This window comes from Branchiostoma floridae, chromosome 15, assembly GCF_000003815.2.
Source record: "Branchiostoma floridae strain S238N-H82 chromosome 15, Bfl_VNyyK, whole genome shotgun sequence".
NCBI classification, from domain to species: Eukaryota; Metazoa; Chordata; class Leptocardii; order Amphioxiformes; family Branchiostomatidae; genus Branchiostoma; species Branchiostoma floridae.
In genome coordinates, this window is record NC_049993.1 from 14,320,880 (window position 1) to 14,335,369 (window position 14,490).

General features: G+C 39.2%; 1 protein-coding gene across 2 annotated transcripts in view; it reads right to left on the reverse strand.

The window, feature by feature from the left end:
- Positions 1 to 2,741: 2,741 nt before the first annotated feature.
- Positions 2,742 to 14,490, reverse strand: part of LOC118432398 (hemicentin-1-like) — a 54,399-nt gene continuing 42,650 nt past the window's right edge. Inside the window, exons 5-9 of one of the 2 annotated variants that reach the window (XM_035843951.1) lie at positions 10,196 to 10,495; positions 9,187 to 9,426; positions 6,999 to 7,190; positions 5,118 to 5,197; positions 2,742 to 2,962 (exon numbers count right to left, since the gene is read on the reverse strand). In XM_035843951.1, the coding sequence (XP_035699844.1) occupies positions 2,891 to 2,962; positions 5,118 to 5,197; positions 6,999 to 7,190; positions 9,187 to 9,426; positions 10,196 to 10,495 (884 nt within the window). In that variant the 3' untranslated portion in view covers positions 2,742 to 2,890. The remainder of the gene's footprint in view (positions 2,963 to 5,117; positions 5,198 to 6,998; positions 7,191 to 9,186; positions 9,427 to 10,195; positions 10,496 to 14,490) is intronic. The other variant, XM_035843952.1, reaches the window with a different exon arrangement.

Below are 14,490 nucleotides of genomic sequence, written 5' to 3' on the forward strand. Positions count from 1 at the left end.
CAGGACGTCCTACGTAGAGTATCAGGACTCGTTGTACAGGCGTATAGCCTGATGTAAGAACGACCTTCTCAGTCTCTGTGTCCGGGCAGTTGGCACAGTAAGTGCAGTGCCGTTTCTAAGAGTCCTCCCAGTGACCGTAGTTCTGGCCGGCGGCACCAGGTCATGGAGGGGGTGACCCTCGTCCAGCATATCCCTCAGTAGCTTCACTGCCGCAACCTCTCGCCGTTCTTTCAGCGTCGGCAGAGCAGGCACCTCTCGTCTTCCCCCCAAGGAGACAATACGGAGTGCTCAGCTGATGTTATGACATATTGGTGGAAAATCAAATCACCATCTGACTTAAGTTGGCCACATCCCTTCTTCTTTCTGAGTTTCCCAACTTCCTCCCACCACACCGCTCTGAGGCACATAGTCGAACCTCAATAATGCTGACAACCTTAGACATTTTAAATGCCAAACGTCAAGCTTAAGGAACACCACGCTACCATATGCCGTCGACCTCTTAAACGCACATTACACAATTAAGTGTCACATCTTGATAATTACTAATCAGATGGACATCCTCTGTGTCATTAAATAAATACACCACTACTTTCCCATAACATTTATATTATATAACCATTACTCTCAAATACAACCGACTATAAACATACATACCATCCACAAAAAAGCAATAAATATTTCATGGAGGTATGAGGTCCCCGAACTCTAGTGTACAGCTGCTATGATGGAGTAAGTTGTGTTATAGAGATGTTGGATTTATACACGAATTCGTGAGTTGTTGGTTGAAAGGCTACTTTTCCATTAACCAAAAAAAACGAAACTTTACACAGTTATTAACTGTTCAAAGGCCAAAAAGTGTGCTAAGTTTCATTTCTCTTTGTTAATGGGAAAGAAGGCTACAGAAAGTTTTAATCATAACACCGCAGATCTCATCACCCTGACGATCGTGTATACCTCACTCTACACCAGCAACGAAAAAAGAAAAACTGCTCGGATTTCAGAGTTGAAATTATGCATATGGCTTATAGAGAAATGCAGCTTATTACATGTGCAGGCTTAGTATCCTACAATAGCAAAAATTGGTTTAGGAAAATTCTTAAGTGTACGTTAATTGGACCTCACTTTTCTTCTGACGGGATACCGAGGGTGTGGTCACCTTAAAAGCAGCTCAGTCACTTATAAAATATTGATCAACAAATTTAGATATTTCAATCTCAAGAGGACATATGTCTTAACTTTGTGCCAAATTTCAACCCATTCGATCAAAGAACGACTCTGTTATGAAACCACTTGCATTACTTTCTAACTCACCCTCGTAGTTATTGATGTGAGGAGCAAGATACATATTTAATCTTATTGATTGAAGAAAGTCGGCATCTCCTGAATGCTTAAACATAATCTCCCCTACTTTCATAATCACAATTTGTTTACTCCTAATTCTCAAGAAACTAAGAACACAATGTCTACTCTAACCCTCAAATCGCTATGATCTCAATAGTTTAGTTCATTGCTGTTATTGTGTGGGCCGACTACTCTCCATTCGCAACCAGTGGCTGAATTACGAGACCGTACGATAGACGAGCCCAAAAATTTCTAAGATATTGTTCAGCACTATATGGAGTATAATTTTTCCTTCTTATCAGACTCATAAATCATTTATAACTTGTAGCAAAATCAGAATTTAGATAAAGCCTTCGACCGGCATGATTGTGTTGACACCTTGGCACGGCGATACGGATGACTCGTATCAAGCTGTCGCCAAAGATGTTTATCTATCGCAGATGTGTTATGATTATGCCGTAGAATCTGGTATCTCTATCTACGTCACATACAGATATCACCACATTATAAGGAAATGGAAATTCCCAATAGTTTTTTTCTGTGTAAGGACCGTCCGGAAAATATTTTACATTTTCGACATTAGAGGGAACAATGTAACATTCGTCGAAGGCCGTTGTACAGTTTGGAATTCTGATGTCTTGGCGTTTTTAAATAGGCTGTTTCAGAAACACCTTCAGGAATGCACCAATGGCTGACCATTCAGTACCATGCGACATATATTCCAAGATTATCCTCATTTTTTTTTCTATCGTACGACGGCCGTACGACCGATTGTGACGAATATTTTTTTTTCTGTAAGTTACAAGGCATCTAATTAAGAATCAAACTTGTTATGTGCAACGGTATGCATCCTCGTTTTTATAGTGACAGTCTCGTCCAAAAGATACAGGATCGAAAATTATCGGTATTGCAAAATTTTATATTTGTAGTGTGTGTAACGTTCATTCTGAGAGAGAACTTACAAAAGGGCGTGTGCAACATTGAATTTACTACTGTTTGTTGAGTATGCATTCTAATAATAAGGTTTCCGTTATATCTGTGTTTATAACAGTAAATAATATGATAGAGACTTCCTTACAATTTGAATGTTTTATTCACATGAAAATGCCAGAATTTAGGATGATACAAGAAGGAAGTATGTACATACTGTAACTCGTATTGCGGCTCTTAGCTACTCAACATTCGGCACAGCAAATCGACACATCATTACAACGCATAGCCAGCATTGCCTAATATGTCATCTTTAGAAACAGATGTTACTTGCAAAATTGTTAAGCGAAGATTCTTTTTCCGCCATGATGTAAAAAGCTAGTTACACACTTTTTCATGGAAAAAGATCTGTTAAATTTGTAACACAAAAATTTACAGGGTTTTACCAAAGGGCTCTCTTAACATGTCGATTTTTTTTCTTCAAAATTGTCCAATTTTGCACAGCCTACGTCATCCAAAGGACATACTGTACATTAGTTTGCTTGTCTCCAGATCCACGTCAACTCTCGTCATTTCTCACGAGACTTCATGTACAAAGTTACAACCTTACATTGGTGAGTCAGTACTGCATATCCGGACAGCCATTTTTCTCGTGGGTCATCGCAGTAGTCGCAACGATGTGGTCTTCAATCTATTTTATAAGATAAAAAAATGACCAATCAACAATTATAATACCCTTAACTTGAAAGTTCATCTGTGTTGGTAAAAGTTATGTTGTAACTAGTTTAACTGTGATATCCAACACAAAAATTGGACTTATCCAAATTTTTGACTGAACAGCACCAGTACAGTCTCTGTCAAGGAATGAACAATCCACTGCTGTCGTGACGTCACGTTATGCAGATAGAAGACGAGGATCATACGTGACGTCACGGCAACAGTGTATTGTTCATTCCTTGACAGACTGGTACTGTTCAGTCGAAAATTTGGGTGAGTCCAATTTTTGTGTTGGTTATAACAGTTTAACTAGTCCAATAATTACCATACCTCTTGGTGAATTGACAGCTTCTTCAATGGACTTCCTACCAACTTTGTTTTATGAGAAGTACTATCAACTCTACATGTCACTCCTAAATCCACACATGTAACTTTTGACCCGATTTCATGTAAACGCTAACCACCAGTGGAACTGTGGACAGTAAAAGGACAAACCAGAGTGATTACAAATTCGTTAGTTCAAATGATACAATAAATAGCTAAAAGGTAAATATGCATACGAGTAGAAACGCCACGTAAACCATTGACCCTTTTGACCTTCATCTGATAAATGAATAATGAACACATTAAACGTATATACCAAAATTTCCATATCTGCAAAGTTTATCTACACCACAAAGTCACTCACATAATAAGGAACGTGCGAGATACATTCAATACGGAATGACATTAATAAATGTAGTTCTATAAAGCCCGACATATCCACAAACTGACATTGTAAACTTCCTGGCCCACCAACCAGCTTCTCACGTCATAAGCCTTGGTCGTTTTAGCAATCGTAACCAAAAATATGATGGATCGTATAATTTTACGAGACATCGTAGTACTAATCAAGTTTAGGATCCAATCTACCGCGCTACGAGCAGTAAGTCAATTTGATAATTTATGACCTTGAATGAAACCTTCCATGATTTAGCAGAAATGTAGACATGCAAGCTAAAAAAACAAGAAATATCACTTAAAAACTTGTCTGAAATATTAAAAGGCAAAGTTTTATTCCACGTTGTGTTTGTTTAGAATTAATATAGCAATATGTTTCAACAAGATGACTGCACTCAAAACACTTTCTATTTTGGAGAGGCCTGTTGGAAAATTCAATCAAGAAATGGTAAACTGTTTTGCTACCACAAAGCAATAAATTGCGTATTTCATCCAGTAACTAGACTGGGTGGTTCCTTTTATTGCCCTTTCGGGGCCTTTTTATGATGCCCTTGAAAAACAACCCCGGTCCAACCTACAGGAACTGGGACCGCGCAAGATGGCATTTTAGTAGAAAACAGAATTGCGAGTGTTATAATCTGTAATCTAACATTGTTACCTGCTTGCATGTATATAGATAGTTAATTGTCTTTTTGGTCAGCAGATCTTTCTATCTATCTAAATCACATCAAATGATATCGAAGAAGAAACATATAAAGACGAGGCTGGGGCTGGCACTTCTTAAAGCTCAGCTTAAAGCCAATACATTCTTGAATGAAATGATTGAATGTACTTGTATGCATTGCTTTTCTGGGCAATAGTTATAACTTTATGCGTTGCTTTTCTGGGCCATTGTTGTCACTTTATATATTCAAACAAATGTTTTAATGTGATTTTATAAAATCAATAATTTAAATGTACGTAGATGGACGTGTTGAGGTAATTTATTCGTAGCGATTGTCGTGGGCTAAACCAAACCATGCTTCCATGTGGCAACTGTGAAATAGATATACGTATATCACACACATACCATCAATATAAAACACAACCTAAGAAGAAAAAAAATTTCACCTATATTTATATGATATCATGATTATCAAATTGGAGTAAATTGCTTGCCATACGATTGTGATCTTAACGCACATGCTAAGCTTTCGCACATGCTTCAAAGGCTTTCGAAAAGCACAATTTCATTAATAATATGGAACGAAAGATTTATGCACTTTTTGAGTCATAATTTACTGCAAAATTATATATCTAAAATTCTTATCCTTCATATGCAGTTCTTTTCTGTAAATTGAAGATTATTGAGCTAGACTCTTTATAATAAAATAATTGATATAACAAATAATTGTTTGAAATATGCTTACAGTGAAATGACCGTGTTTGCTTCTGTGGCACTCCGCATCGTTGTGGCTGTGACTTCTCCTTAGGGAATGATATCCTGAAACTCCAGATGATAAATTAGTATTTCAATACAGAAAAGTAAAATCATACGTCAAAGCACATTATAAAAAAAACATTAACTCCGAATCATTGGATGATATGATGGAAACTATGATAGGGAAACGGTAATGTAACATTAAAGAAGATTGAGGTCCTTTTCATCGCTCATAATTTGATAACACCGATACCGGTTCCAGTACAAATTTCATTTTCATCCTTCCTATGAAGATAAAATGATATCAAATATACCTAGAATTTAATTTTCTCACCAAATCAAAATATGATACTAGGATTAACCACGTAGTAACAATTAGTTTTGCCATACTGCAGTTCCGAGATTAATATATGATATCGAAAACCAATGATATAGAATTTGACTGGCTGAAAATATAATGAATATTTACAGAAATACGCTCCACAATGATCATAACTTTTCGAAAGGCCATCAAAGTGAATTCTTAATCATGACTTTCTTGCCTTTAATTACCAGTTTAAGAGTAAGGTGTGGCGGGTTGGTCAATATAATATAACAAGCTTCTACCACGATTCGTACCTGAGAAGCTAATATATGTTACGCCGAATGGCAGTTATACCGTTTTTGTTTTTCAGATTCAGATGCGTAAGCTGGTGTGTTACGCTTGAGCGCGGTTATGTCGGTTATACAGATACAGATGCAATTAAGTAGCGAGGTACGTTATTAGACGGTTGTCACCTCTTTCTAGGCTTCTAAAAATGTTAGCTCTGAAAACTTTCTTACAAGCAATAAGGGGAAGAATGTTTGGGACACTGTCAGAAATGTAGGCTAAAGGTATAGAATTATCAAAAGTTATATTCATTTCCTTTCTTCAATTATCTGTCATCATCCTTATGAGGTATGAGATATTTGATTTCTTATTTCAGATCTGCTTTTGAAGTAAATATTTAGTAATGGGGGCTTTAACATTCCATGCATCTAATGTTGTAGGTTACTTTCATGCTGCTTGGTGTGTTACAATATGTACGGATGTGTTCACTATCGCTTCTAATATCAAAGGGTTATCTTTATCATCTGATATTTATGTATTACCGATTTCACATCTTTACCACAATCATGAAAATGTTCACACATACCTGTCTAATCGTGTTACATGAATGAACAAAGAAAAGCTACCTATCTAATAGCTTTACACGGCTTAGGCACGTTGCCTAATCTATCTTTAATAGAACGTCTGCCGTAGCCACAATGCTTCGCTTGTTAAACGTATAGCCATTGGCGAGAAATTAATTCAACATTACTGCACAATTGATATAGCGAGAAACGAAGGATATTTTATTCATAGATATCGTCTTAATGAGACCAAACGAAACTGGTTGTCTGAAACAGTTACCTCAAGTTTACCAAAGCTTTCAGGTAGACCCTGAAAGCTTTGGTAATATACATTTCTACTGAACTTCTTACAAATAAATCTGTTTGACGGAGTTTTTGAGTGCCACTGGCGTTTTAAAACTCTACAAGGCTAGCAGCCACTATACCATTGAGATTACAATGAACTGTACTCTACTTCGCTCTCGTTGTTTTCTTCAACTTGTAATCCCCAAACATCTGAATTTCTGCCTATATAACCTCTTAATTTTCTAGTCGGTCTAACAGCCGGTTCACCATTCGGTCCACCAAATTTTTACAGGTCCGGTTTTAAGAAAAAACGTATAAGAAAAGAAAGACGGTTTTGTACCGGTACGATGTACCAGTATTCACTACGGAATAGTTACTGTATAATGAAGTGCAGTTGTCTTTCGGGCACGGGTTTGCAAATCAAGTCTCTCACCTTGCACGGGCTCCATGCCACCGATGACCTGGACAGAAGAGGCGGGAAAAAGTCCCACCGTCCCCCGAGAGAAGCCGTACCACCACCCGTCCGTGCCCTTGTGAAGTACCTCCACGATGTCATCCACTTCCAGAGTCAAGCCACCGTCTCCCGGAGGCTTGTAACTTGACACGGTCTTTGCCAAGATTCGTTCTGAAAAGACAAGATAATACATATATGCCCGAAAGCAGTTACCCAAGCAACTGGATGTGGATTTTGGAAACGGTCAAACGTTTCAACTAGCATACACCAGTTTTCGTCAGTGACACTGAAGTGATCTTGAAGAAACCGGTCTTTTATACCCTAGAACTAGTTATGAATAAAGACAGTTTTAGATGCCCTATAGGAAATAGGGTAGTACAAGCTGAAGACAATTTTGATTCCAATAGTATCACTGACGAAAATTAGTGGATGCTAGTTGAAACGTTTCGAAAAGCATATCGAGTTTCTTGAGTAACTGCTTTTGGGCATATCTTATTACCTGGATGTCTAAACTTTATCGACGTATAATACATATACTATGTACACGAAACGTTTACTGAATGTAGATAAGTTTGTCACAGTACAGTTATCTGTATATTTGAAATAAATGGCAATACTCATTGTGTCTTCCGTTTATTCACCCATGATCCTTTATAAAACACAATTCATAACAACATGAATATACACATGAAGAGATGAATAAGTCCCGGATAAAAGCAATGGGAAATATTGAATTCATAACAATTAATGATGGCGGCAAATCAAATGTTATGATGATCAGTTGGCCAAATGTAATATATGTCAATAAAGCAATGGTATACATTGGAAAACCACATTGTGATCGTAAATTATTTCAGATATGCAGGAGTTAGTAAAATTTGCAAGAGTTTGAAATAAATCTAGTATTATCAGTATTATTCAAATAGCTTTCAGAATCGGAATGTTAAATGGTAGGACATTCTTTTGCCATATGCATCGTTGATGTTGAAATCCGTACAATTAATGTTTTTCATGATAAGACATTTTTGCTTTCCATAATATTAAATATGAAAAGTGACAGTAATCCTGCATCGTCATCATAATAAAGGTGCAATGCTTATCAGTATGTATTATAGCAATCCTAGCATTAGTGATGCTTGACGTGAGCCTTATTTCTTTTGACAGCAGAAATGACTTCTCTCAACCGTTATTATATTGTTATCAACCACGTCTAGTACAGATTATCACTTTCTGAAACAGACTCAGTCATCATAGCCTACCAATTATAGATTAGTATAGCGTTTTCTGGTGGCGTCATAGGGCATAGACATTGGGGGATGCAGTTTCGAAGTTCATTGTGTGTTATGCGCCAAAGTTAAAGGCCAGTTAGACATAATAAAAACGCATCTGGCAATAGTCAAACATGCACATCGAGACAATGGCTGATAAAAGAGCTGTTATGGACATTCACGTTTGATGAGTTCGTGCTTCTTAAAACATTTTGATATCATTTAGGGACAAAAATGATGTTCCTTACCCTTGAGCTATGGTGATATCAAATGAAATAAAAAACACAAACATTGTAGTCAGAACCAGCTTGATTAATTAACGGTATACAGGCTTTTCATTTGACCTCACCTGTGCCATGTTTAATTACATCGTACGTCAGTAAACCACACTAATTATGTTACTGCTTAATTCAATTACCCGCCAACATGGTCGTCTGAATTATAATTAGTGTGACGTCAATGAAAAGCCTGTATACCTTACCAAATGTAGCTTTCTCATGCGGCGGCCATGATAGATTTTATACAAGTTCAAAGAGGCAAACAAAAGACTGTCCATCATAAGTAGCATTTCAACCAATGATAGCATGAAAATTAGAAAATCGACCAATAATAAAATGACTGCATGTCCGTCAAATATTTTCATTATATATTTTATTTTACATCTCTTAAGGGACTATGTTATCATTCTATGCTACTCTAAATTGCTACATCGTTTTGTGCATAAAAGTTGCTATTTTATTTGATATTTGATCTTATATTGTGAAAATTTGTGTGGGTTGGGGGGAAATTAAATGTGGGCTGATTTTAGAAATAAGTTAGCCTGTTTGCCTCGTTGACCTCGTCTTTGATATATCATGCCGTGAGAAAGGTGTATAGCCACATTGCAAAAGGTTCCGTACCTGGCTTTCTAGCAAGAGTACCGGGGCAGCTCCCTTGGAGCATGAGAGTGCCATCGTTCAGTCTGTATGACCTGGCTTTGATACTCTTTCCGCAGTGTTTGGTTCGAGGCTTTCTCCTGCCTTTGCTCTTGGAACAGACGATAACAACCAGTAGTGACGTCAGCAGCAGGGCCGTCCCACCCACAGCACCTCCCATGATGCTCCAGAACTCTAACCACCTTCTCCTGGATGTTGTTTCATCTATGGGGGAGGGGGGCAATAGCGAATAATAAAACTGATGGTCAAATATCACCATTTATTATCAATGATTTGGTTTTTATTCTAGACACTGCTAACAAAACCTTACGAAAAATATCGACGTTTCGGTAATTCCTTAGCTATCCTTCTCATGCAGGGGCTAGAAGTAATTTACCACTTTTCCTGCAAAATAATGTTGTGAAGAAATGGGGAATGTCTCTAATTATGTATCAAATAAGCATTTTATTTCTTAATGAAAGAAATTTCGTTCATTTGTCAGAGATTGTTGTGACAAGCTGTTTCAGGGATCGGGAGCAGAGATAAATGGGATTCTTGTTTGCTGTAAAACAACGTAGTGCAACATTTACATTGGACTTTAGAATTACCTTACGGGCATCATTGTGTATCTAAATCTCGTTTTACCGGAGGAAAGATGCTTGTCATCATCGTCCATCCTGTCCAAATCATTTCACACGTTCTTCGCTCAAACGTTTACGTGTGAACCTTACCAGGACTCGTTGCAATTAAGAATTCATTGGAATTGGTTTACAATAAATATAGATGACTTTGTTCCTCGGGGCCTTTTAAGAAGATCCTTTCAAGCTCAAAGAACGTCTTGAAAGCATCTTGTCTTGAAAGCCATCTTCTTCTTACTCAATGAATCGTTACAGAACCCTTGTGAGTAGTACTTAAGACGGAAAATTCGTTATCTTAAGGACATCCTCGTCGTAAATTTAAAGGTTCAAAGTCTTGGTTAATACCGTAAACTTACTTGAGTACGACGCCGTCCCTTCTCCAAGTACCGTCAGCTCAACAGCTCTCGAGTCGTTCCGGTATTTCCCGTTGAATGCTCTACAGAGATACTCTCCGCTATCCGACGTCTGGAGGTCGTGCAATGTCAAATACGAGACGATGTGGTCCAATGTGCTGGAGAGGCCGATAGGCTGGGAGTTGCCGCTCTTGTACCAGAGGACTTTAGGAGTTGGATTGCCGTCTACGATGCACCACAACGTCACTGTTGCCCCCACGGTTGTGTATCGTGGACTCGTGATATTCACTACTACAGGTGGATCTGCAGAATGGAAGTAAACATTATTAAAACCCTTAAACTGCCAAAACCGGATATATCTGGCACACATATACATGCCCTGTGTGCCATGCCCGGTTATAACAGGGATAGCGTATTCCCCCAAAGTAGTAGCTTTGCGCACGTGTAGCGCACGAACCAAGGAAGTTGAGGACTTCGGTCTTGTTCGGGTGTCTCTTTTCAGGGGTAGCGACCAACCCTGGCACTAGTAGCATTGTATAGGGCTGAAACGAGAAGGGGCTGCACGAGCAACCTCCATGGAGGAGCTCCACAGAGCTGACCTCCATGGAGGTTGCTCGTGCAGCCCTCCAGCTCCACCGAGCGAGCTCTATGCGCTATGAATACAAACACTTGGTTCTCGTCACCTTCATGGAATTTTTAGTATTACATGGAGGAGCTTCTCTCGTAGAGGACAAACAACCGGACTGAACTAGCAGCTGTACGCAAAACATGGTACGGGGGCTATGAAGGTAAACATTTGGTTCACGTCACCCAAAACAAATTGGTCTTAGCGATCTATACGGTAACAGAGGGCTGTTAGAGAGGCGCTCTACGGGTTATGAATGTAAACACTTGGTTCACGTCACCATCAACAAATCGGTGTTTAGGGCTCCATACAGAGATATTGTAAACAACAAACACACAGAGCCGATAGCTGTTTGAGCAGCTCCACGGGCTATATGAATGTAAACACTTGGTTCACGTCACCATCAACAAGTCGGTGTTTAGGGCTCCATACAGAGATAATGTAAACAACAAACACACAGAGCCAATAGCTGTTTGAGCAGCTCAACAGGCTATATGAATGTAAACACTTGGTTCACATCACCATCAACAAATCGGTGTTTAGGGCTCTATACTGAGATATTGTAAACAACAAACACACAGAGCCGATAGCTGTTTGAGCAGCTCCACGGGCTATATGAATGTAAACACTTGGTGCACGTCACGATCAACAAATCGGTGTTTAGGGCTCCATACAGAGATATTGTAAACAACAAACACACAGAGCCGATAGCTGTTTAAGCAGCTCCACGGGCTATATGAATGTAAACACTTGGTTCACATCACCATCAACAAATCCGTGTTTAGCGCTCTATACAGAGATATTGTAAACAACAAACACACGGAGTCGATAGCTGTTTGAGCAGCTCCACGGGCTATATGAATGTAAACACTTGGTTCACGTCACCATCAACAAATCGGTGTTTAGGGCTCTATACAGAGATATTGTAAACAACAAACACACAGAGCCGATAGCTGTTTGAGCAGCTCCACAGGCTATATGAATGTAAACACTTGGTTCACGTCACCATCAACAAATCGGTGTTTAGGGCTCCATACAGAGATATTGTAAACAACAAACACACAGAGCCGATAGCTAACCAGGCAGCTCCATGGGCTATGAATGAACATTTGGTTCACGTCACCCAAAACAAATCGGTCAGAGGTCTGTCCAAGCAGCGCTGCACGGGCTTTGAATGTAAACATTTGGTTCACGTCACCCAAAACAAATTGGTCAGGGGTCTGTCCAAGCAGCGCTGCACGGGATTATTTTTTAATCTTCAAGTCGATGTTGGGTCGCGGAATTATTAATGCGTTGGGAAAAGTAGTAGAAATTTATCGGCTCCCCCCCCCTCATTTAAGAATAGATACTTGTTTGTTTGCCATTGCCAAGAATGCGAAATTTTCGCACCTTCATGCTAATCGTCCAGAATGGTTGATTTAGCCCTGTTTGGGAAAATCTGTTGGCCTACTAGAAAAAAAGGGTTTTATAAAACAAATAATTAGACCTATTGAGGAGATCTGCAATACCAGGGGTGCCTGTTTTTAGAAGAATTTAACTGCCTGCCAAGAGAGAGTAGTCTGTCCACCCATCCGTGCTGGATACGGGCAATGAGGTAAAACTTCCTTGGTAAGAGGTTTGCAACAGGTCTAAATATTTGTTTTATGAAACCACATGTTGTTGTTTTGTCATAATGGGCAGCAGAGCGCACCCCCCCCCCCCACCAAACACACACGCACATAAATGCACACAAACACTTGTAATAATTGTTCATTTCTTTGTGTGGTTGGATACAAAAATTGAAACAACAATCGTGATGGTGATAAATTTAGAAATCAAAACAACCCGTTTATTGAATGAAGCAAGCGGTGCATTGTTTATATGTCAGCTCTTGCAAAGAAAGCTGAAAGTTCGCACCTCCGTGCTAATCCGAAATCGTCCCAAAGCGCGCCCTTTCCACGCCAGAACACTGACGCCAGCAGCTGGCTGACTGTCCTATGACGTACTCTTCAAGCAGAGGCTTGTGGGAAAAATCGTGACCATTTCCTTTCATATCAATTTTTTTGAAGGCCGGTCGAAATAACATTATGAAAGGAAAAAGTCACGACCAACCTCTGCTTGGAGAGAAGGTCATATACATGTAGCCCGGTAATAGCGGTATAGTGATAAAGTCAAAGTACAATTTGCACAAACTATCTAATTTTAAAGGTTTTAATACTAGTATCCAACCATTGGTGTTTACGAGCAAGGAGGTGAGCAAACTTCCTTGGTACGAGGTTTGCAACGACGGGCATTATGTTGGAGTTTACTTCTTGCATAGTGTTATATACCAGGGAGCTTTCAGATGAACACCCCATCCAAGCGTGTATTTGCCTGTTTCGGTCATTCCACTTAGATGTATCTGCGGGGGTTTTATACAGATATCTTTACCTTGCAGATGTCCATGTTACGATAATATCTTTGCTTTATCTATTTTCCTAGTCTATTTTTCTCCGCAGTCTCTTCATTTTCAGTGTACGTAGAAATAAAAGTGAAAAACAACAATTACGTGTTGTTTGTGCGTGTTCGTCACGTTGGCTCCCGCCTTTGACAGAATGGAGTTATCCAGTAAAAGTTACTCGGGTGGTCTACACTTTGTTTGGCATACCGTCTGTGAGCGTTATCTCGTTTTCATTCATACAGTTGGAAATCGGTGCAAACCTAACTGGCTGATGTACTTAGACGATAAAATAGACGATAAAAACGACTAAAAAACAGCCGGAGCCTAACCTCTGCTTGGAGAGAACCTCTTGCACTAGTACCTGAAAGTTAATGCTCTAACGTTAACATGCTTAAAATGAAACGTGGCTAAAATTATTGATAAAGAGAAAAGGTTATTGTCAGATGACTTTGAAACCACTATATTCATATACTAGAAATTGAGCATGATAGCTTCGACTGAGACATCAGTAGGTATGTGATGTATTTTTGATCAGTTGTACTTTTATAATTTTCTGTGAAATATGATTTCTTGAAGGTGAGGCGTGCCATGCCTATGGTTACAGGGGTGTATTCAGGAAATATTTGCGGAATTCATACAAGCTCTAATGATCGTATGGAATCCGTAAAACTCATGAATTAAGTCAGATTCGTGAGTTACTTTAATCTCCAAGCAAGGAAGTTGCTCCAAGCAGATCCTTAAAAAGATTAATAAGTACGAAACTCATAGCCTCTACCAGGCTTCGTGGCTTGATGGTCTAATTGTCGAAATTGGACAAATAGAGTCACCGTACGCTAGGGGAGTTGCATTTGTGGAAGTTTTTTCTACACAATTCTCCGAATCTGTTCATCCAAGCATGGGGTTTCGCTCCCTGTCTATTAGAGGTGGTACTGTACAGCTCTCACCTTGCGTAGGGCATGGTCCTCTGATGTACGCCACGTCGTCTATGGCGATATCTCCGAATCCAACCCTTCCAATGACTGCTTCAAAGGTAATCTGTGAACGACAGAACAGTGTCGGTGGTGGCGTTAACGTTAATCAGGGCATCAGCTAGGTGACTACTGGCGCAGCCGTACATTACTTATATAGTGTCGTGCTCAGCACTGCAACAAGTCCGCGACGTCTTTAATTTTTAGTCATCATCTCCTTATAAATAAATTGAAATTTTGACCCGCGTTGTGTTCTACATTAAAGAAATGGCTTTAGTCGGACTTT